Source organism: Dendropsophus ebraccatus, chromosome 1 (assembly GCF_027789765.1).
Source record: "Dendropsophus ebraccatus isolate aDenEbr1 chromosome 1, aDenEbr1.pat, whole genome shotgun sequence".
Taxonomy (NCBI): domain Eukaryota; kingdom Metazoa; phylum Chordata; class Amphibia; order Anura; family Hylidae; genus Dendropsophus; species Dendropsophus ebraccatus.
Window position 1 is genome coordinate 13776499 of NC_091454.1, and position 24787 is coordinate 13801285.

Below are 24787 nucleotides of genomic sequence, written 5' to 3' on the forward strand. Positions count from 1 at the left end.
CCATAAAAATATATAGAGATTTATTTTTCTATTTTTGTACGGTAGTTACTTAGTAAATAAAACTGTAAAAGCAGCAATTCAGAAACTAAAAAAAAAAAAAGGGGGAAAAAAAAATAAATAAATCTGTAGGGCGGTGATGTCCAGTCTGTGGCTGGCCAGCACATGCTGGGAGTTGTAGTGCTTGAAAGCCACAGACTGTAGACCACTGTTCTAAAGGACAATAAGAAAACAAGTTATTGGCATTCGTGAAGTCTATAGGATTCCCTTTACAATATTTGGTAATGCCCCATTGTGCAGAAAAATATTTAAAAAAAAATTAATTGGGGAGGAGCATAAAACATTTCCAGTGGAAGGCTAGTGGCTATATACATAAAATATGTGAGCCCTACAGCATTACAGGGCTATCGCTTTGAACAGAAGTCAATTGTGGAAAAAAAAATCCTCCTAGAAGAATAAAAAACTAAACAAATGAAATTATAAATACATAAAAGTCCTTTGTATTTGTTTTAAACAATGATTTTAGCCATTTCCTAGTTCATTCAAAAGTGTAACGTTTCTACTTAAGGAGACTTATAGGCTGCTGGGAATTCTGGGAATGAGGATATGCAAATCAGCTCTCTGATGCCATGACAATGCGTCTATCTGTTGCCAGCCAGCAACCTGTTCTGTACTGATGAAGGGTAAGAAGCACAAAACAGTTGTGTAACACCCCCCCCCCCCTTTTTTTTTTTTACTTGCCCTTTTGTTCAGGGAGGAGAATTGGGGCAACTTTTTTGATTCTGACCATTTAAACTTCACATTTGATCTTAGGTTTGACTCCCTGTGGGTCCTACTTCAAACTTTGCCTAAGGAGACCCCACTAACTTTAAAATGGATTTGAATAACCATCCTTTTTTTTTTTTTTTTTTTAAAGAAACAGCACCACTCTTGCCCTCAGGTTGGGTGTGGTATTTTGCAGCTCAACACTGTTGAAGTGAATGTAGCTGAACTGTAATACCACACACAACCTAAAGACAAGTGTGGTGCTGTTTTTTGAAAGAAAGCATGTTTTTCTAATCCTGGATAACCCCTTTAATATGGCCCAGTTCTTCACTCAACATAGGGCCTAGATCTTATTTAGCCGACCAAGGGGCACAAATCCTGAAACAGTCTACAGATTGGTGATTGGTTCGAGATGGGTTAGACAGAGACTTACTGGGTAACTACCTATAGGTGTCACTAGAGAGACAGTTTTCTTCCTTTTGGTGGAGAGCTAATTTGCATATTTTTTACCCATGGTTCACGCACACAGCTGAATCTCCTCAATAAAAAGCAGCACTTCCTACAGCCAGGTATGTAACTATACAAGCTTTTTTTTTTTTAATAGACATCTAATCTGGATGAGAAGGAACAATGGTTAACGTCTAGTCATGAATCTACGGACATAAAAAGAAATAATATTGCTGCCTCATGTGAAAAAAAAAAGGTGCTTGTTTAACTTATATACGGAAGCAACTCCAAATATCCCTGAGAGGAAAAAAAAATAATAAAACGTAATAACTAAATTCCGAACAGTGCATTTTCATGAATATTCTTAGACTTGGACATTATAATCATTATTATTTACGATTTAAAAAAACAAGATTAAAAAAAAACAAAAACGATTATTATTGTGTAAGCGTTAAAAATGTCTAAATAACCCCCAGATGTTACATCAGCCCGTTATCAAAACAAAATTTGATTCTAGATAATTTCACCAATACGTAAAAAAAAAAAAAAAAACACGGGAATTTATAAATAATTCCTCCAAAAATATTCCACCAAAAGTCAACAAGGTCCAGTACCCTGGATCACGGTATACCATGCTGTTGGCGTCTTTTCCTGTAGGTTTTGTAGTGTACAATTATTTTTTTTTTATTAAAAGAAAAAAATTCTTAGAATTTTAAAAAGTACCTTAAAAATATATACAATTTTTCGGCGGCATTTACGATAAATTTTAAATATAGATTTCTGTTTTTTTCTTGGGTTAGGAAGCCGGAAAAATAAAATTTCAAATCTGAATCCCATGGGGTAATCCGGGGCTGTTCATGGCATCTAGGTGCCACCTCCTCCGATTCGGACCACCGATACCGAATCGGTAAAATCCAAAGTGGTCCAATCCAAGTTGTCGGGAAACGTGACTGGCATAAAAAGGGATGGCAGTGAGTACCAACAGTAGATTCAGACAGTCATGTGAATATTGCAATTAAAAAAAAAAAAAAAAAAATTGTTAAAATTTTAAAAAAATTGACCATGTACCTCCTGCTCCGGTCTCGTATCTTCTTGGCTGTGATATGGTACCATGTCTATAGAGGATTTCACTGCTGTCCTAACCTGAGATGTGTAAAGTATTGCTGGATTATCTAGAAATTTTTGACCAATGTTTCTCCTCATAAAAAAATAAATCGAATGCAAAAGGAAAAGAAAAAAAAAAAAATCTAAAATTTTCTTCATTTTGTAAATAACACAAGACGGAAGACGACTGATGACAGAACGGTGTAGTGTTGACGCTCTTTGGCGTAAACATTTGTAGAAGGCACGGAACTCGTTTTTTGAGGTGGTAAAGTGTGTGGGGGGGGGGGATCTCTGTATACTGTACATAGCCTTGTTCCCGTTCAAACAGGAAGAGTGCACCCTGAAAACATGGCCGCCGGGCCTCAGTACATGTCCTTGTATATCTCTTGCAGTAACGGATGGAGGGAAGCGTCTGTTTCAGTCTTTTTAATGGTTTGGACTAGCAGGGCGTGCTCCGTCACCAGCTGCCGCAGGTCAGCCATTTTCTGCAGGAGCTTGGGGAAGAGGAAGCTGTCGTCCGGGTGGTTGGACTGCAGGTGAAGCTTCAGGACGTGCACAATGTTTTCCTGCATCTTCTCTATACTCGGTACATTCAGCAATCCTGGTCGGTCTGTAACAGGACAAGCAACACGATTATTACAGAAGAGTACCATACTGCAGCCACCCTCCCCATAGACTTCAATGGATAGCATGTAACCTGATCCCTCCTTGATTACCCTTAAGCGAACTTGCCGAAAGTTTGGGTTCATCCAGGAACTTCACTTTATTCCAGAAACAGGGCTGCTTTTTTTTATTTTATTTTATTTTTTACTTTTTTTTTTTTTATAATTTCAGTATTTTCCATAGTAAATTGATTTAATTGTTGTTTAATTTTTTTTCTTCTTTTATTTAACTTTAATAGCTCATATGATCACTCCTAGAACACACTGCCATAATTTTATATAGCCATGTAGGACTGAGTGTCAGAGTTGTACTGTCAGACAATTTATTAGAGTCCTTTCATGCTGCCTGCGGAAAATCAGCCCATGTAAAAGGGCCTTTTGTCTGTGGCTAGTCCGAGAACACATGCCAGACACATGCTGACACCCCCCTTTGCCTCATTGACACGGCCTGATCATGTCACAAGGAGCACTGATGGGTTACCGTGCCTGCAATCGAGCGCCAGTGAGCCAGTTTGGGGCTTGTTTGCAGTGCCTTTACATGGACAATCCCTGTATTGTTTGTACGTCCGTGGAAACTGACAGCACAGGTTTCCATATATCCGTTCTGTCAGCTTCCAGATCAGACATGCAGTGCATACTTACCTTCTGTGCTCCTGTGTGATCCAGCATCCTGTTCTCTGGCTCTCTCGTCCTGCCTCCTGTCCTGATGGGATACACAGCAGCACTGAGGGTAAGTATACACTGTTTGTGTGATCTGGAAACTGACAGCACACACATATGCATATCAATGCTTTCAGTTTCCCTATGCTATCGGCCGCATATCTCCCCTCATTAAAGATGTGATCAGTCAAGGATCAAGCGATAATGGGCCTCGGGCTTAAAGGGCAAGAATGGCCTAAATTTTACTGATTAGAGTCTGATACTAAAACTTGTTCTTTTATACCAATCTGTTTCTATTTTTTTTAATGTAATTTTTATTTATATTTAAAATTTTGTACATTGCTTTGGGGGCAGCCACCTTGCCTCAGCTGTTCTGTTTTTAACAGCATTTAGTGCCGTGCTTTACAACAAGACTCATGGACATAGACAACAATAGGCAGACTCTGTCCCTTATGAATGTGAAACATTACTGCGCGCTCTGTGATCTCTAAAGAGGTCATTGCACAGGGAGCTGCTATTGTCTCCTCTATCTACTGGAGTCACATGACACACTTTACAGCAGTCTCCTCTACAGACACAACAGGAAGTCTCAGCTTAGTTTTAGCCCCAGTGGTGAGAATGAAAAACTGCAAGATATCAGGATTCATTTATAATAAAAATGGAAAATTAGAAAAAATGTCAACAAAAATTGTTTTGAAAAATACATTTAACATTATTTATACAAAAAGTCACACTCTGATGACACTGTCCCTTTAAGGAGTCCAGAAGTAGCACCGATACCAGCCTCACAATGTTTCTTGGGAGAAACTTTGCAAACTAGCTTTCCTCCAGAAGAAAAAAATAATAATAATTTACATTTTTGCAGAACTCCAGACGGAAAACCCCTTTAAGGGAAACATACGTACTTACATACGAACCTGCTGATATGTACCTGTTGCCGCAGAACTCCTCCAGCACCGGTCTTCTTATTTCCTGCGGCGGCAATGTTTAGGAAGGATTTGTCCTGTTCTGTCTGGTGCGGCGGGGGTGTTCACCGCACTGCCAGCCGACTCAGACATGTACACCTACCTATGTATGTAGGAAGGGAGCTATGGGCAGGATGGTGCACTGAGGGGCTGAGTAAGCCCCCCGGTGCCCCAAACAGAACAGAACTAATTCCCTCCTAAACAGCCTGGGAAATAAGAAGACCGGTGCTGGAGGAGTTCTGCGTCAACAGGTACAAACTTGCTGACAGTTTCCCTTTAATAAATTATATATCAGAAAAAAAATAATAATAAATAAAATAATTTTTCTGTTAAATCATTATGATATTAAAGTCATTAATCCCGGTGTTTCTGTTTTCTTTTCCGTTTATGCCGTTCGCCGTGCGGGAACAATAACGTTATATTTTAATAGATCGGACAATTCCGCACGCTACGATATGTAATATGTTTATTTATTTTTTTATATTTTTATTTTTATAATGGGCAAGAGGGTGTATTAAATTTTCATTGGAAGGGGTAGAAGCGTTTTTTTATACTTTTAAAAACTTTTTTTTTATTACACTTTTTATCACAGTAAAACATGCAATCATTAGATTGCATATACTGATCTATGCTATACCATCAGTGTTATTGGCGATCTATGTAGAGAGCCTGCCTGAGAGCAGACTCTACGCATGGATCGCCGATCTGACAGGACGGAGGTAAGTGACTTACCCCCCGCCTGTCGGCACAAGCGATCGGGACCCCCGCAGCATGACTGCGGGAGTCCCGATCACTCAGTGACAGAAGCTTGTTCTGTCACGGAGTACCTTAAATGCCGCGATTGCTATAGATGGCAGCGTTTAAGGGGTTAATGAGACGTAGCTGCCTCTCATCACCTCCGGCCCAGACACACTGATGTGTGCGGGACCGCTCTCACTGCAGCGGTCCCGCACACATCAGAAGCCCCTGAAGTCAGGAACGTATATATATACATTACTACTGCACAGGGTATGTGCAGTAGGAACGTATATATACTGATTACTGACGGGAAGGGGTCAACCATGGCATCTTAAGGGTACGTTCACACTTACCGGATACGCAGCAGATTTCATTTGAATAACTGAACACAGCATCAAATCTGCACCATCAAATCTGCTGCGGATCCTGTAGGTGTGAACAGGTGTTTTCCAGAATAAGAAAAAAATAAAATAACACACTGCTTTCTTGCAAAAACAGCATCATCCCTGTCCTCGTTCACTTCAACAGAACTAAGTTACAATACTGCACCCAAACTGAAGACAAGGGTGGCGCTATCTCTGAAAGAAAGCGAGACGAACATATAAAGTGTATGAAGAGCCTTGTACCTCCGCAGCAGATGAGGGCAGCGACAAAGAGCGAGATATCACTATCATCCAGTTCCAATGCGTTGAACTTCATGGCGAACTCGAATTTCGGTTCCATCATGTCGCCTATGGGCTTCCGTAGGCTCTTCAGGAACTCCCTGGTGATGAACCCGTTCCCATAGGCCACCAGCATCCCGTCTTTGTTCATGACCGAAGCCAGCATGGCAAACATGGCCTCGTAGACTCCGTATTTTAACAAGGTGACCTGATCGTTCAGGTCCAGTTCGGTAAATCCCGGGATGGATTTGGCAAATTCCGTAAGTTCAGTCACAGTCTCCACCGACGTGCACTGGCAGCAATGGAAGATGCGCACCTCCGCCTCCTTGTTCTGTATACCGTTGGCCACCAGCTTGGCTACTAACGTCTTTTCCGCCATACACAAAGTTTCCATGTCGTGTATAACAAAAGGCTGTGGGGGCAAAAATAAAAAATTCAAATTTTAAATAGGGTTATCCAAAATGCAAAAACACCTGTCCTCAGGTGGTATTACAATTTAGCTCCATTCACATCAATAGAACTGAGCTGCAATAACACACAGCAACCCAAGGACACAAGAGTGGCGCTTTTTCTGGAAGAAAGAGGCCATGTTTTTTTGTCAAATTTCCCAGAAACATCACTATATTAGAACCCAGAATTGTGCGGCTCCTCTGTTATTCCTCCTGGAAATGTACGACTAAAATGACAACACAGTTTTACCCTTGCGCCCAGTTGTCAAATTATTTATTCAATTCCAGGAGGAGTAACAGAGGAATGTATTTCCTACTAAACTAGGATGGCACAATGGTGATCTTCCATCAAGAAGTGATGTCAGGGAAAGTTGACCATTCGAATATAGGGGTGGCAAACACTGCCCCTTCAACTGTTGCAAAACTACAATTCCCATCATACCTGGACAGCCAAAGCTAAAGCTTTGGCTGTTCAGGCATGATGGGAATTGTAGTTCTGCAACATCTGAAGGGCCACCAGTAGGTGCACCACTGTTATAGAGTGATGCCAAATTTTGATCAGCAAGGGTGTGCCAAAACATTTAAAGTGTCACTGTCGTTTAAATTATTTTTCCAGAAATCAATAGTACAGGCGATTTTAAGAAACTTTGGAATTGGGTTTATTAGCCGAAAAATACATTTTTATCATGAAAAAGCAGTTCGAAGCTCTCCCCCCTGTCTTCATGGTTCTCTATGGAGAGGAGAGGGGTGGAGGGAGATGAGGCACCAAAACAGGACAACAAAGAGTTAATTTACAGCTACATCACTGGGCTATCTCCTCTGAAGTCAGCACGGACCTCTAAATAGAGGCTTTCACACAGGTCCCGCTGTGTAATCCATTGTTCTCTGCTGCCGACTAATCTCCCTCCTCCCCCCTCCCCTCTCCATAGATTACACAGGGCTCGACTGATGTAAAAGTCGAGATTTCCTGATAATGAGCAGTGGATGAGAGAGGAGGGGGGGGGGAAGGCTTTCTGAATGCAGATAATGGCAGATTTGCCTAATAAACCCAATTACAAAGTTTCTTAAAATCGCCTGGACTATTGATTTCTGACAGTGACAGTATCCATTAAGAGAATAGTGACAAACCTGGGAGGGGCCATAGTCCCGTATTATCCAGCTCCCGTTTCCATGGACATCTAACACAAATGTGTAAGTAATCAATATACTGATAAATGTGGACACTTTATCAGTATATTGATTACTTATACATTTGTGTTCGATGTCCCCGGAAACAGGAGCTGGATAATACGGGACTATGGAGAAACACGTTGGTCAGGCGTGCTCGCCCTCTGCACACTTGTACTTTGTATATTGACAGTGTACTGATTAACCAGCTATAAGCTATACTAGGGCTTCGGAGCTTAACTCTTAACGAATCCGATCACTGTCCTCACGCACAGTGACTCACGCCAATGTATAACAAATAAGGCAGGTTCACACGGTTCATTCCTGCAAAGTCATACAATCTAAAGGTTACGCGGCAAACGGTAGCCGTGAGTCAGCCAACTAGGGCTCTCAGAGGGGGGTGGGGGGGTGGAAAGAAGTCAAGGATCGGCATTGCTTTCTAAGATGGGAAAACCCCCTTTAAATATGAATAGAAAGACATGGCTGATTTCTACCAAAAACAGCACCACTTCACCACTTCAGTGTACAGGTTGTATCTGGTAGTGCAGCTCCTGCAGTACCACTCACAGCCTGTAGATAGATGTGGCGCTAATTCTACAAAGAAGCAGCCATGTTTTGGGGGTATTCAGCCTTAGGAGGAGACTTACGGAGTTGCTGCCTTTGCCGGTGAGGATGGCTCTAGCTTTGACTTTGTTCATGTTGAAGTTTTTCTGGTAGGCCTCGTAGATGAGCTTGGCCAGGGACAGGAGGTCGGCCATTTGGGAGTCCTTGACGTCTTGTTCGCATGTGAGGATCTCGGCGGTGAGCTTAGCTTTCTCCGAACGCGGCATTCTTCCAAAGCGAATTGCTGAGGAGGCAGCGACAGAGAAACGTGAACAATGAACTATAGAAATACGGAAGATGTTGTAGTATTAAATAACTAAAGGGTGCTCCCCCCACTGGCCTATCTGCAGCGGGAGCCTCCCCCCGCTCTATGCCTTTTCTGTAGCAGAAGCTTCCCCCTCTCTGGCCTATCTGTAGCAGGAGCCTCCCCTCTCCCCCCCCCCCACTCTACGCCCTATCTGCAGCAGGAGCTTCCCCCCTCTGGCCTATCTGCAGCAGGAGCTTCCCCCCTCTGGCCTATCTGCAGCAGGAGCTTCCCCCCTCTGGCCTATCTGCAGCAGGAGCTTCCCCCCTCTGGCCTATCTGCAGCAGGAGCTTCCCCCCTCTGGCCTATCTGCAGCAGGAGCTTCCCCCCTCTGGCCTATCTGCAGCAGGAGCTTCCCCCCTCTGGCCTATCTGCAGCAGGAGCTTCCCCCCTCTGGCCTATCTGCAGCAGGAGCTTCCCCCCTCTGGCCTATCTGCAGCAGGAGCTTCCCCCCTCTGGCCTATCTGCAGCAGGAGCTTCCCCCCTCTGGCCTATCTGCAGCAGGAGCTTCCCCCCTCTGGCCTATCTGCAGCAGGAGCTTCCCCCCTCTGGCCTATCTGCAGCAGGAGCTTCCCCCCTCTGGCCTATCTGCAGCAGGAGCTTCCCCTTTTCTGGCCTATCTGCAGCAGGAGCTTCCCCTTTTCTGGCCTATCTGCAGCAGGAGCTTCCCCCCTCTGGCCTATCTGCAGCAGGAGCTTCCCCTTTTCTGGCCTATCTGCAGCAGCCTCCCCCCGCTCTATGCCCTGTCTGCAGCAGGAGTCTCCTCCCTCTGGCCTATCTGCAGCAGGAGCCTCCCCCGCTCTATGCCCTATCTGCAGCAGGAGCTTCCCCCCTCTGGCTTATCTGCAGCAGGAGCTTCCCCTTTTCTGGCCTATCTGCACAGCCTCCCCCCGCTCTATGCCCTGTCTGCAGCAGGAGCCTCCTCCCTCTGGCCTATCTGCAGCAGGAGCCTCCTCCCTCTGGCCTATCTGCCGCAGGAGCCTCCTCCCTCTGGACTATCTGCCGTAGGAGCCTCCTCCCTCTGGACTATCTGCCGCAGGAGCCTCCTCCCTCTGGACTATCTGCAGCAGAAGCTTCCCCTTCTCTGGCCTATCTGCAGCAGGAGCTTCCCCTTCTCTGGCCTATCTGCAGCAGGAGCCTCCCCCCACTGGCCTATCTGCAGCAGGAGCTTCCCCTTCTCTGGCCTATCTGCAGCAGGAGCTTCCCCTTCTCTGGCCTATCTGCAGCAGGAGCTTCTCCCCACTTCGCTTTATTCATCAACAATCAACAGGATAGCTGCTTTCTTCCAGAAAAAGCACATCTCCTGTGCTCAGTTTGGCTGTGGTATTGCAGCGGTCACTCACCATTATGAGACATTCCTACACTAAGGCACTTTTCGAACCGGCAATATTGGCACTTGTTCCGATTCTTCTTCTGGATTTTACAAAGCCGCTCACACCTGTCGTACACCAGCTTTAGCCGTATTGTCCTTCTGAAAAAACCCTAATAGAATAAATACAAGAATTAATAATAATCATAAAAATAACCCCACAGCCCGCCCACAGCAACACCGTTGGGTCGACTTAGATGGGGTGGGGCCTAGACCTTTAGGCCAGCCTGTTCCAATGGTCATCGAGGGGTGGGGCCTATGACGCCATGGACGGGGCAGGGCCAACGGTGGGCGGTCCTAAGTGACGCGGTTGCATTGAAGCCCCGCCCACTATGCACAATCTGCAGTTGATAAAAGATCACTTGTTACTTGAACAAGCAGCATGACGTATGATTATAAAATAAGGTGTGAAACCGCTAAATTTACCCATTACACCTGTGTAGAGAAGTCAGAAAGCAAAAAGGGGGGGGGGGGGGACAGTGTCACTTTAAAGGGGTTATCCAGGATTACAAAATATTGTACAAACAGCGCCACCCCTCTCCTCAGGTTGTGTGTGGTATTACAATCTAGCTCCATTGACTTCAATGGAACCAGAACTGAAATTGCGCACTTAAACTGAGGCCAAGACTGGTGCTGTTTCTGAAAGAAGACGAACGTGTCCTTTAATGCAGTGATGGGGAACCTTCAGCCCTCCAGCTGTTGCAAAACTACAATTCCCATCATGCCTGGACAGGCATGATGGGGATTGTAGTTTTGCAACAGCTGGATGGTTACACCCTGACGCTTTACCTTGCAGCCTTCACACGCGTGGACTCCGTAATGGAAACCTGACGCCTTGTCACCGCACACCCGACATTCGAGGTTCAGCTGTTTGTTAGCTTGATCGTCTGTGCCGCCAGCCGGTGCGGGGAAGGTGATTGAGGACGGACTGGATGCTGGCGACAGGGTGTCTACAACAGGAACAAAAAATAACAATGTCACATAACAGGGCAGATGAGACAGAATAGCGCCCCCCACAGACTGACACTGAACCAGGATTCCCATGAAAGAAACTCAAACTCAGGAGCGGGAACTTACCAGCTGCTGTATGTCCTGCAGGAAGTGATGTATTCCTTCCAGTCTGACACAGTGTTCTCTGCTGCCACCTCTGTCCATGTCAGGAACTGTCCAGAGCAGTAGCAAATCCCCATAGAAAACCTCTCCTGTTCTCCAGACTGGAAAAAATACACCACTTCCTGCAGGACATTCAGCAGCTGATAAGTACTGGAAGGCTTGAGATTTTTTTTAAAGAAAAGAAGATTACAAATCTCTGGCCCTTTCTGCCATCCTCCGTATGGGTGTCTACTCTCATTCACCTGTTAAATCTGTGCTGACCGATCCATTGGACCCAGGACTGTTCCCCAGATAGGTGTACTCGGCTGTGCTGAAGGAGGCGGACCCGTTCTCCCTGATGGTTTGGGAGACGTCCTGGATGTCTCCGATGTCCTGGAGGAACTCCCCGGACAGCGGGCTCCCGAGGTCATCGTCCTCCAAGGGGGTGAGGGAGCAGAACTCTCCATCGGTGTCTACCATGATGGCGGACATTGCAGATTGTGTCTGTGATCATTACACTGCGGGGAAAGAGAGTGTAGCCATATAGGTTACTGTTGATGTGGATGGTAACTCAACCTGTGACTCTCTAGCTGCTGCAAAACTTCGGCTGTCAGGGCATGCTGGGCATTGTAGTTTTGCAGCAGGTTGGAAAACACCAACATAAACACTTTATCACACCAGAAACAGCGCCACCCCTGCCCAAGGCTGTATGTGGTACTGCACCAATACTAGACACAACCATGTTTTTCCATATATCCCCTTCCTACAATAACACACCTGTCATCTGAGATTACGCACACACCCACATTATAGCGGCTCTATCCCAAGGTTACGCCCGCCCTGTAACACAAGACGGTCACTGCCACGTGCCCGGAGAGACAGCGGCGTGTAACACTGTACAGAACTGCACTGCCTCTCAGCTCCTATCGCTTTCCAAAGAGATAGGGGGCGCCGTATGTGTATTACAGCCGCTTATCTCTAAGCAGAGTAAGTGACTGGTCGATATGGATGAAAGTTAGGAGGTGGATGTGATGCAAACGTAACATATGTGGGCAGGGGCGTAGCTAATGTCTCCTGGGCCCTGGTGCGAGAGGCCAACTTGGGCCCCCCCCCCCTCCTTTCACGACCAAGTGATGCTATTGTTGTGTGTGTGTATATATATATATATATATATATATATATATATATATATATATATATATATATATATATATATATATACACACAGTGGTGCCTTGGATTATGAGCATAATTCGTTCCAGGACCGTGCTTGTAATCCAAATCCACTCTTAAACCAAAGCAAATTTTCCTATAAGAAATCATGTAAATGCAGACAATTGGTTCCACACCCCAAATATATTTATTATTCTGTACTGTACAGTAATGGAGAGGATGGGAAACACAAGGGCTGACAGAGACTGCAGGGAGCATGAAGGAATGAGCAGGACAGATGTGGGCACATACATGCAGCACTCTCTGTCCGGGGAGAGAGGGGTTACAGCTATGGAGAGATTACCCCCCCCCAGTCCTGTCCCCTGATGTAAGCCCCAGCCTGAAGGGGATCTGCTATGATTTGGAAGGTGTTTAGAGTACAGTGCTGTAGACCCCGCTATGCAGGCCATGCCCCTTCTCCACTCGCGCTCCCACCCAATACAGGAAGTTCTTAAACCAAAGCAATGCTCTTAAACCAAGTCACAATTTTGAAAAACTGTGAGCTCTTAAACCAAAACGCTCCTAAACGAAGTTACTCTTAAACCAAGGTACCACTGTATATATATATATATATATATATATATATATATATATATATATATATATATATATATATATATATATATATATATATATACATATATACACACACCAAGACAGATATTACCTATTACCGCCATACTGTTACCGACCAAATCCTGTATACTGAGACCAATATTACCAGTAATACCAGTATATAGGAAGGAAATATTACTGCCACACCACAACCATCACCACCATATTGTTACTGACCAAATCCAGTATACTAAATCACCTCATCCAGTCATATAGAGGTGGCCCCAGCTCTACACAGGCTCTATACACCATATACATTACAGTGCAGTTATATCAGGTGACTCACAGGGGGAAGTCTTTTCTGATCGGAGTTCTTTCCTTTTCATCATCTTCTCCATCCGTCCTGGGCCGTTATGAGAACTTCTCCGAGCCATGAATCCACAGAATCTGCCAGACAGACATATTAGGCTCCACACTCTGACACCATCTCCATCTCTCTACACACTGCACATCTGTACTGTCCCCTTTACACCCTCATTTAGTGGGTAGCCCTGACTCTATGTGACCCCCTAATAATATATGCCCCCCTCTGTGTATTCCCTCTCCCCCTATGTTGCCCCCCCCCCAAATAGATGGCCCCCTCCCTTATAGATGGCCCCCTCTACCCCCTCCCTTATAGATGGCCCCCTCTCTCCTCACCCTCCCTTATGGATGGTCCCCTCTCCCCCCACCCTCCCTTATAGATGGCCCCCTCTCCCCCCACCCTCCCTTATAGATGGTCCCCTTCCCCCCCCCCTCCCTTATAGATGGTCCCCTTCCCCCCCTCCCTTATAGATGGTCCCCTTCCCCCCCCCCTCCCTTATAGATGGTCCCCTTCCCCCCCTCCCTTATAGATGGTCCCCTTCCCCCCCCTCCCTTATAGATGGTCCCCTTTCCCCCCCTTTATAGATAGTCCCCTTCCTCCCTCCCTTATAGATGGTCCCCTTTCCCCCCCCCCCACCCTCATAGATGGCCCCCTCTTTCCCCCCACCCTCATAGATGGCCCCCTCCTTCCCCCCACCCTCATAGATGGCCCCCTCCTTCCCCCCACCCTCATAGATGGCCCCCCTCTTTCCCCCCACCCTCATAGATGCCCCCCTCCTTCCCCCCCACCCTCATAGATGCCCCCCTCCTTCCCCCCCACCCTCATAGATGGCCCCCTCCTTCCCCCCCCACCCTCATAGATGGCCCCCTCTTTCCCCCCACCCTCATAGATGGCCCCCTCCTTCCCCCCCACCCTCATAGATGGCCCCCTCTTTCCCCCCACCCTCATAGATGGCCCCCTCTTTCCCCCCACCCTCATAGATGGCCCCCTCTTTCCCCCCACCCTCATAGATGGTCCCCTTCACCCCCCCTCCTCCCTTATAGATGGCCCCCTTCACCCCCCCTCCTCCCTTATAGATGGCCCCCTTCACCCCCCCTCCTCCCTTATAGATGGCCCCCTCTTTCCCCCCACCCTCATAGATGGCCCCCTCTTTCCCCCCCACCCTCATAGATGGGCCCCCTCTTTCCCCCCACCCTCATAGATGGTCCCCTTCACCCCCCCTCCTCCCTTATAGATGGCCCCCTTCACCCCCCCTCCTCCCTTATAGATGGCCCCCTCTTTCCCCCCACCCTCATAGATGGCCCCCTCTTTCCCCCCACCCTCATAGATGGTCCCCTTCACCCCCCCTTCTCCCTTATAGATGGCCCCCTTCACCCCCCCCCCTCCTCCCTTATAGATGGTCCTCTCTTTCCCCCCACCCTCATAGATGGCCCCCCTCTTTCCCCCCACCCTCATAGATGGCCCCCTCTTTCCCCCCCCCTCATAGATGGTCCCCTTCACCCCCCCTCCTCCCTTATAGATGGCCCCCTTCACCCCCCCCCTCCTCCCTTATAGATGGCCCCCTTCACCCCCCCCCCCTCCTCCCTTATAGATGGCCCCCTTCACCCCCCCCCCCTCCTCCCTTATAGATGGCCCCCTTTCCCCCCACCCTCATAGATGGCCCCCTCCTGATAAAAAAAACAAAACTTAACTCACCTGACATCGCGCTCCCACGTTGATCCTCACTCCTTCGCTCTGTCCCCGGCTGCTGCGCGGCTGCCGGGGGTGTCGCGTCTTTTCCCCGGCAGCGCGCGCATCCCAGAACTCCCTGCGCGCCGGAAACCGGAAGTCAGGGCCCAAGGCGCGCAGGGAGCTCTGGGATGCGCGCGCTGCCGGGGGTAAGACGCGACACCCCCGGCAGCCGCGCAGCAGCCGTGGGAAAGACGGAGCCAGACTCTTGTGACCGCAAGCAAAACAATGCTTGCGGTCACAAGAGTGATTGATCGGGGGGCCCCGCGGGCCCCCCTTGTGGCGGGCCCGGTCGCGGCGGCGACCCCCGCGACCACGGTGGCTACGCCACTGTATGTGGGTCAAAGGCGGGTGTTACCTAAGTCAGCACTAAGGGCCCTATTCCACCGGACGATTATCGTTCAGATTATCGTTAAATCGTTCGAATCTAAACGATAATCGTTCGGTTGAAATGCAGTTAACGATTAACGACTGCACGAGAAATCGTTGATCGCTTTATAAGACCTGGACCTATTTTTATCGTTGCTCCTTCGCAAAACGTCGGCAAATCGTTCGCATTGAATAAGACATCGTTCAGTCATTCGCAATAGATACGAACGCAATAGCGAACAAATAGCGAAGGAGAAACGATCGCAATTACGATCATAAGTAACGATTATCGTTCCATAGAAATGAGTGAACGTTTTCAGGTCTTTCGCAATAGCGGTCGTTTGAGATTGTTAATCGTTAACGATTATGCAAACGATAATCGTCCGGTGGAATAGGGTCCTAATGCCCCTATTCCACGAGTCGTTTGAAGGAGCAAACGAGCGCTATTAGCGCTCGTTTGCTCCTCGTTCCCGCTTGCTGCCGCCGCTATTCAACGCGGCTGCAGCGAGCGGGTGAGTGCGGGAGGGGGCGGCGGGGGGGCTGCCCGGGGGATCGCTGATCGTCCTGGCAGCCCATAGGATATAGCAGCGTCTGCTGCCGATGCTCCTATTCAACGGAGCGACGGCAGCAGATCGCTGCTATATCAGTCGCTTGTTTTTCAACATGTTGAAAAACAAGCGACTGCAACGATCAGCCGACATGAACGATGTCGGCTGATCGTTGCTCTCTATTCCACGGGACGAATATCGTTCGTAGCGGTCGATATCGGCCGAATACGAACGATATTGCTCCTCTAAACGACCCGTGGAATAGGGCCTTTAGCCTACTACTACTACTATTACCACCACTGCTACCGCCGCCACTACTAGGGGCACAATTTATTCTACTCAACTATACAGGGCATCTGGTAAAATCCATCAAGTCTATAGGGTCCGGGATGCTGCTATGTGCAGGGGGGGGGACTGCGTTGTGTAATACTGTGTAGATCTGGACTATGGGGGAGATTTATCGAACATGGTGTAAAGTGAAACAGGCCCAGTTGCCCCTAGCAACCAATCAGATTCCACCTTTCATTCCTCACAGACTCTTTGGAAAATAAAAGGTGGAATCTGATTGGTTGCTAGGGACAACTGAGCCAGTCTCACTTTACACCATGTTTGATAAATCTCCCCCTATATGTCAGCTTCCATTGCTTCCTAACCAGACAGGGGGCGCCATACGTCTATCTCATTAGGAAGCGATAGGACACATAGTCCAGATCTATACAGTATGACACAACACAGTCCCCCCATCCCCCAGCACGTTGCACAGTCCTGGACCCTAGAGACCTGATGGATTTTACAACATTCCCTGTATAGTTGAGTAGAATAAATTGTGCCCCCTAGTAGTAGTAGTATTAGTAGTGGTAGGGGTGGTAGTGATAGTGGTGGTAGTAGTAGTGGTAGTAGTAGGGGTGGTGGTAGTAGTAGTGGTAGTGGTGGTAGTAGTAGTGGTGGTAGTGGTGGTAGTGGTAGTAGTAGTGGTAGTAGTAGGGGTGGTGGTAGTAGTAGTGGTAGTGGTGGTAGTAGTAGTGGTGGTAGTGGTAGTGGTGGTAGTGGTAGTAGTAGGGGTGGTAGTAGTAGTGATAGTAGTAATAGTAGTAGTGGTGGTGGTAGTAGTAGTAGTGGCAGTGGTAGTAGTAGTAGGGGTGGTAGTGGCAGTGGTAGGGGTGGTAGTAGTGGTGGTAGTAGTAGTAGTGGCAGTGGTAGGGGTGGTAGTAGTAGTAGTAGTGGTAGTAGTAGTGGCAGTGGTAGTAGTAGGGGTGGTAGTAGTGGTAGTAGTGGCAGTGGTAGTAGTAGTAGTAGGGGTGGTAGTAGTAGTAGTAGTAGTGGTAGTAGTAGGGGTGGTAGTAGTAGTAGTAGTAGGGGTGGTAGTAGTGGTAGTAGTAGTAGTAGTGGTAGTAGTAGTAGTAGTAGTAGTAGTAGGGGTGGTAGTAGTAGTAGTGATAGTGGTGGTAGTAGTAGTAGGCTTCCTTTACTCTGACTTAGGTAACATGTGCCTTTGACCTACATATGTTGTGGTTGCATCACATACGGGTTCCCTCACTCCATCCTTATCAACCAGTCACTCTTACTGAGATAAGAGGCTGTAATACACGTATGGCGCCCCCTATCTGATTAGGAAGCAATAGGAGCTGACAGGCAGTCCAGGATCTATACAGTATTACACAATGCAGTCCGCACCGACCCCCCCGCCCCCCCCCCCCCCCCCCCCCCCCCCCCCCCCCCCCCCCCCCCGGCATGTGGCACCGTCCCGGACCCTATAGACCTGATGGATTTTATCAGATTCCCTGTATAGTTTTGTCCCCTAGTAGTAGTACGCTTTGTTCCAGCCTTTACTTTGACTTCAGTAGCACGTACATTTGACCCACATATGTTGTGGTTGCATCACACCCGGGTTCCCTCACTCCATCCATATCGACCAGTCACTCTTACCACTTACAGATAAGGCTGAGTTCACACTACGTTTTTGCAATCCGTTTTTTTCATGTTTTTTTGCAAAAAATGGATAGAAAAAAAACAGATGCATGTGTGTGCATCCATTTTGATACTTTTTTCCATTGGATTTCATTATTAAAAAAAAGAACGGATCAAAACGGATCCGTATTTTTTAACATACACAAAAACGTACTCAACCTCATTTTTGTGTCCGTTAAAACAAAACACGTGCCCAGAGAGACTGCAGGGTGGAGCACTATAGATCTGGACTGCCTGTCAGCTGCTACTGCTTCCTAATAAGATAGGGGGTGCCATTCATAGTCACTCCTACACAGCTCCTACTGCTTCCTAATAATATAGGGGGGCGCCATACATAGTCACTCCTCCTACTGCTTCCTAATAAGATAGGGGGCGCCATACATAGTCACTCCTCCTACTGCTTCCTAATAATATAGGGGGTGCCATTCATAGTCACTCCTACACAGCTCCTACTGCTTCCTAATAAGATAGGGGGCGCCATACATAGTCACTCCTCCTACTGCTTCCTAATAATATAGGGGGCGCCATACATAGTCACTCCTACACAGCTCCTACTGCTTCCTAATAAGATAGGGGGCGCCATACATAGTCACTCCTACACAGCTCCTACTGCTTCCTAATAAGATAGGGGGCGCCATACATAGTCACTCCTACACAGCTCCTACTGCTTCCTAATAAGATAGGGGGTGCCATTCATAGTCACTCCTACACAGCTCCTACTGCTTCCTAATAATATAGGGGGGCGCCATACATAGTCACTCCTCCTACTGCTTCCTAATAATATAGGGGGGCGCCATACATAGTCACTCCTCCTACTGCTTCCTAATAATATAGGGGGTGCCATTCATAGTCACTCCTACACAGCTCCTACTGCTTCCTAATAAGATAGGGGGCGCCATACATAGTCACTCCTCCTACTGCTTCCTAATAATATAGGGGGCGCCATACATAGTCACTCCTACACAGCTCCTACTGCTTCCTAATAAGATAGGGGGCGCCATACATAGTCACTCCTCCTACTGCTTCCTAATAATATAGGGGGCGCCATACATAGTCACTCCTACACAGCTCCTACTGCTTTCTAATAAGATAGGGGGCGCCATACATAGTCACTCCTCCTACTGCTTCCTAATAATATAGGGGGGCGCCATACATAGTCACTCCTACACAGCTCCTACTGCTTCCTAATAAGATAGGGGGCGCCATACATAGTCACTCCTACACAGCTCCTACTGCTTCCTAATAAGATAGGGGGCGCCATACATAGTCACTCCTACACAGCTCCTACTGCTTCCTAATAAGATAGGGGGCGCCATACATAGTCACTCCTACACAGCTCCTAGTGCTTCCTAATAAGATAGGGGGCGCCATACATAGTCACTCCTCCTACTGCTTCCTAATAAGATAGGGGGCGCCATACATAGTCACTCCTACACAGCTCCTAGTGCTTCCTAATAAGATAGGGGGCGCCATACATAGTCACTCCTCCTACTGCTTCCTAATAAGATAGGGGGCGCCATACATAGTCACTCCTACACAGCTCCTACTGCTTCCTAATAATATAGGGGGGCGCCATACATAGTCACTCCTACACAGCTCCTACTGCTTCCTAATAAGATAGGGGGCGCCATACATAGTCACTCCTACACAGCTCCTAGTGCTTCCTAATAAGATAGGGGGCGCCATACATAGTCACTCCTACACAGCTCCTACTGCTTCCTAATAAGATAGGGGGCGCCATACATAGTCACTCCTACACAGCTCCTACTGCTTCCTAATAAGATAGGGGGCGCCATACATAGTCACTCCTACACAGCTCCTAGTGCTTCCTAATAAGATAGGGGGCGCCATACATAGTCACTCCTCCTACTGCTTCCTAATAAGATAGGGGGCGCCATACATAGTCACTCCTCCTACTGCTTCCTAATAATATAGGGGGGCGCCATACATAGTCACTCCTCCTACTGCTTCCTAATAATATAGGGGGGCGCCATACATAGTCACTCCTCCTACTGCTTCCTAATAATATAGGGGGGCGCCATACATAGTCACTCCTACACAGCTGCTACTGCTTCCTAATAATATAGGGGGCGCCAGACGTGTATCTGTAAGTGGTGACAGTGACCGGTTGATACAGATGGACTGTGTGAACCCGGATGGACGCTGTGATGCAACTGTAATATATGTAGGTCACATGTAACCCGACCCACATGTAACATAAGTCAAGGTAAAAGTTGGCCCCGAGCCTAATACTGCCAGGGGGCATCACTTATCCCGATCTGAGCCAACTATACAAGGCATCTGGTGACATCCATCAGGTCTCTAGGACCCCCCACTCCTCTGGCTCCTAAGTAATAACCCCTTTCCTCTAACCTATTTGCTTTAAAGGAGTTAAAAAACATGTCTGCTTTCTCCCAGAAACAGCGCCACTCTTGTCCTCAGTTTGCGTGAGGCATTGCAGCTCTGTTCCAATAAAGTGAATGGAGATGGATTGTAACACCGCACACCACCTGAGGATAAGGGTGGCGCTGTACAGCTCCTTTAAAACATATTCTCTGCCCACCGGACTGGGGGTAAGTATTGGATCCCAAGTAAATAGAGTGCATGCTCAACCAAACTAGAGCAGAGCATGCCCACCACTGCTTCATTTACTTGGAGAGAAGGGGACCCAAGTACTCGCATTCATTGGGACCCCCACTGATCCAGTGGATAGAGGATACATTTTAATATCTTTCTATAACCTCTATAATATAATATCCTTTAAGATTTAAAGGGGTACTCTCATTTGAGTAACGTATTCTCTATTCAGAGGCGTCTGACCACCGATTCTGAGACCATCATAAATATGAGGCATATTCTCTATGAACTGTCTGAATGTTCTAGACCACAGAATACCCCTAGAGTACCCCTATAACGTCAGGTATGGATCCCCCTTTACGTCCCCTTCCCCCTCTGGCTCTTCCGCTGTCAGTGCCCCTATACTTTCAGGTAAGGATCCCCCTTTACGTCCCCTTCCCCCTCTGACTCTTCCGCTGTCTGTACCCCTATAACTTCAGGTAAGGATACCCCTTTACGTCCCTTCCTCCTCTGGCTCTTCTGCTGTCAGTACCCCTATAACTTCAGGTAAGGATCCCCCTTTACGTCCCCTTCCCCCTCTGGCTCTTCCGCTGTCAGTACCCCTATAACTTCAGGTAAGGATCCCCCTTTACGTCCCCTTCCCCCTCTGGCTCTTCCGCTGTCAGTACCCCTATAACTTCAGGTAAGGATCCCCCTTTACGTCCCCTTCCCCCTCTGGCTCTTCCGCTGTCAGTACCCCTATAACTTCAGGTAAGGATCCCCCTTTATGTCCTCTTCCTCCTCTGACTCTTCCGCTGTCCGTGTCAGTCTCCACTGCCGCTCTCGCATTGTATTCATAGAAATGAATGGCTTCCACTTACCATCCTAATATTCCGCTGACCACGGAGACTCTGGGGCCGTCATGGACGTCCTACTTGAAGGGAAGACATTTTTTCCCCCCTCTTCTGTAAAAAAGTGAAAATAAAAGACAAGTGAATGATGGGGGGGGGTCTCATGTGACAGCGGCGGGGAGCGCGGCCGGGACAGCTGACAGACTGCGGCGTGCCAATACCTCCTGTCTCTTTCTGGGCGATTAGCAGCGGCTAATGGATTAATCATTACACCCCTGCATGGAATCATTAACCAGCTCACACCGACCGGCCCCCGGCCTAGTCACCAGAGTAGAACGCTCCGGGTCATGTGACGTCCAGCCATTCAAAGATTATGCGGTTTTATTGTTATGAGTAACAGTCTCTGCGACACGGCGTCCTCTCTGATGGGGCTTAAAGGGACAGTAGCGGTGTCTATATGCTGGACTACAACTCCCATCATGCCCTGACAGCTGACAACACAGACTGTGAATGAGGAGCGTGATGATTGCGCCAGATCACATGATCACGCTTGGGGAAGAGGAGAGACGCCATCTTCCTGTCAACGTGATAGAAGGAAACGTCCGTCATGTGTACAGAGACCTACAGGAAATAGTGTGCAGCCTCCGGGGACCGAGAACGGGACCTGGTGTGTGTGTATATATATATCTCATCTGCTGGGTAATACTGATATTATGTGGTGTCATCAGGGGAGGGAATTAGAGATAGATAGATAGATAGATAGATAGATAGATAGATAGGAGATAGATAGATAGATAGATAGGAGATAGATAGGAGATAGATAGATAGATAGATAGATAGATAGATAGATAGATAGATAGGAGATAGATAGATAGATAGGAGATAGGAGATAGATAGACAGATAGGAGATAGATAGGAGATAGATAGATAGATAGATAGATAGATAGATAGATAGATAGATAGATAGATAGGAGATAGATAGATAGGAGACAGATAGATAGATAGATAGATAGAAGATAGATAGATAGATAGGAGATAGATAGATAGATAGGAGATAGATAGATAGATAGATAGATAGATAGGAGATAGATAGGAGATAGATAGATAGATAGGAGATAGATAGATAGGAGATAGATAGATAGATAGATAGATAGATAGGAGACAGATAGATAGATAGATAGATAGATAGATAGGAGATAGATAGATAGATAGATAGATAGATAGATAGATAGATAGATAGGAGATAGATAGATACATAGAAAGGAGATAGATAGATAGATAGATAGATAGATAGATAGATAGATAGGAGATAGATAGATAGATAGATAGATAGATAGATAGATAGATAGATAGGAGATAGATAGATAGATAGATAGATAGAAGATAGATAGATAGATAGATAGATAGGAGATAGATAGATAGATAGATAGATAGATAGATAGGAGATAGATATCTTTATAAATGACGGCAGCTATTATGGTAATATACACTGGTTGTGATGATGACACCAGGCACAGTATACACAGCCTCCCCGTATCCCCGGCAATCACTGCCCCTGTGGCTCTTCCCTCTGTATACAGTAATGTCCTGTAATCCTCTGGTAATCGCTCAGGTGCTGACGCGGCTTCTGGTGGAGACTTTACACTAATCTGTGTCCTGTTTGTTCCCGGTGAGACGGATGATAGGACATGAGACCCCCGGCCTGGTTCTCCCCCCTACTCACCATAACCCTGTGTACATGGGGGTCCATGACTATGGTTCTCACTCCATCCGGCCATACCAGCCCCTGAGAATATTCCTGATGTATTAGACGCCCTGATCCATATGGATTATCCTAAGCTTCAATAGCCTAGTCAGAATCCACATGGGAACCTATCCTTATACTATAAAAGGGGACAACCATGGGGAACAAGCCAATGCCATATGACCCCATATACACCATATAGCTGCCCAGCCTGCTGCTTTATACTGCAGCTCTGTTTATTCAGCTTAGTCCCTGTGTATGAGCACAAGCTCTGCAGGAAGTCAGCGCCCCCTAGCTGTCACAACAGTAACTGGGCGGGTAACACCACCGTCTGAGGGTAAATGAACCTGTGACTGGAGAGAACCGGAGTCATCGTGGAAGCGGGGGTCTAAGGTCCATCGCTAAACTCCATCTCCATGACATATCACCTTCAATGTTTAACCCATCGATAAACACACGGGCAGTGTGAGACCAGACATGCATATACTGGGGGGGCAACATGGGATCAATTGGAGGAGGGAGATTAGTCGCCAGCAGAGAACACAGGATTACACAGTGGGACCTGTGTGAAAGCCAATATTCAGATGTCAGAGAGGTCAGTGCTGACTGTCAGAGGAGATAGCCCAGTGATGTAGCTGTAAATTAACTCTTTGTAGTCCTGTTTTGGTGCCTCATCTCCCTCCACCCCTCCCCTCTCCATAGAAAACCATGAAGACAGGGGGGAGAGCTTCAAACTGCTTTTTCATGATAAAAATGCATTTTTCGGCTAATAAACTCAATTACAACGTTTCTGAAAATCGCCTGTACTATTAAATTCTGGAAAAAAAAAAAAAATTTAAACGACAGTGACACTTATCCACCAGGACCACCTTCTGGGGGTGCTACAAGTGACACCTATCTACCATACCAGAACATTAGGGCCTGGAGTCTTCCATTATACCTGAGAAGAGGTCAGCCCTATGTCAGACTAACCAGAGCTGAGCCCCCGCTATGTTATTAGGCCCCATTGCAGCTGCAATAGCAGCCTCTATAGAACCCTCGATAAAATAATAGGATACAAACCCAATACCCTGACTGGGTAAATCTGGATGGGTCAGACCTCGATAAATTTACCCGCTACTAACTTAACCCATCTCTACTACTCCTAAGGGGCTGATTCTCATTGAGGAGATCTGGCTGTGAAGTCTTATGGGAAAAACATATGCAAATTAGCCTCCCTCTAGAATAAACAAAACGGTCTCTCTAGTGCCACCTATAGGTCGCCACCCCGTAAGTTGAGGTCTGACCCATAAAAGAGACAAGGGATATTCTTTATGGGCTGGAGATGGATTGACAGGCTACCTACCTATAGGTGGCAATAGGCAGAGTTTTGGTGATTCTAGAGGAGAGATAATTTGCATATTTTTTCCCAAGAAGCTTTGCCTGGCCTATAAAACACTATACACCAGCTGGCAGTCTCCATAAGGAGAAAGAATTGTCTCCAAATCCTAAGCCTCTCACCCTGCTGTGCACAGACATAACAGAAGTCACTCTTCCTTTTGGAGCTTGGCTAAATGGGTCAGAGAGACTGCTTTTTTCCTTCTGCAGGACAGCTCATTTACATATTTTTTTTCCCAGGGAGCACTGCCTGGCCTAAAGGCTCCCTAAGCTAGCTGGTGCTCTCTTCAAGGGGAAACACTACCGACTAAGATCTACCTCGAAGGCAGAAACCTGCTCTGTATTGAGAAGATCTATGTATAGATGGTTGACTCTTCCCTCAGGAGGAGATTCTGGCTTGGCTACATGTTGCACATACACATGCATACATGATACATTTCAGGGACATCTGTCTTGATTTGAAGCTAAAAATCTTTATTTGTAAATTAAACGGACACAGACAAACTGCCCAGTACGTAGGACGTCTTATCA

General features: G+C 46.9%; 1 protein-coding gene across 4 annotated transcripts in view; it reads right to left on the minus strand.

The window, feature by feature from the left end:
• Positions 1-311: 311 nt before the first annotated feature.
• Positions 312-24787, minus strand: part of PPARA (peroxisome proliferator activated receptor alpha) — a 35406-nt gene continuing 10930 nt past the window's right edge. For 3 of the 4 annotated variants that reach the window (XM_069967823.1, XM_069967817.1, XM_069967809.1), the window contains exons 2-8: positions 21166-21249; positions 11248-11502; positions 10682-10842; positions 9867-10005; positions 8264-8463; positions 5965-6412; positions 312-2923 (exon numbers count right to left, since the gene is read on the minus strand). In XM_069967823.1, coding sequence (XP_069823924.1) covers positions 2676-2923; positions 5965-6412; positions 8264-8463; positions 9867-10005; positions 10682-10842; positions 11248-11476 — 1425 coding nt within the window. In that variant the 5' untranslated portion in view covers positions 11477-11502; positions 21166-21249 and the 3' untranslated portion in view covers positions 312-2675. The remainder of the gene's footprint in view (positions 2924-5964; positions 6413-8263; positions 8464-9866; positions 10006-10681; positions 10843-11247; positions 11503-21165; positions 21250-24787) is intronic. The other variant, XM_069967813.1, reaches the window with a different exon arrangement.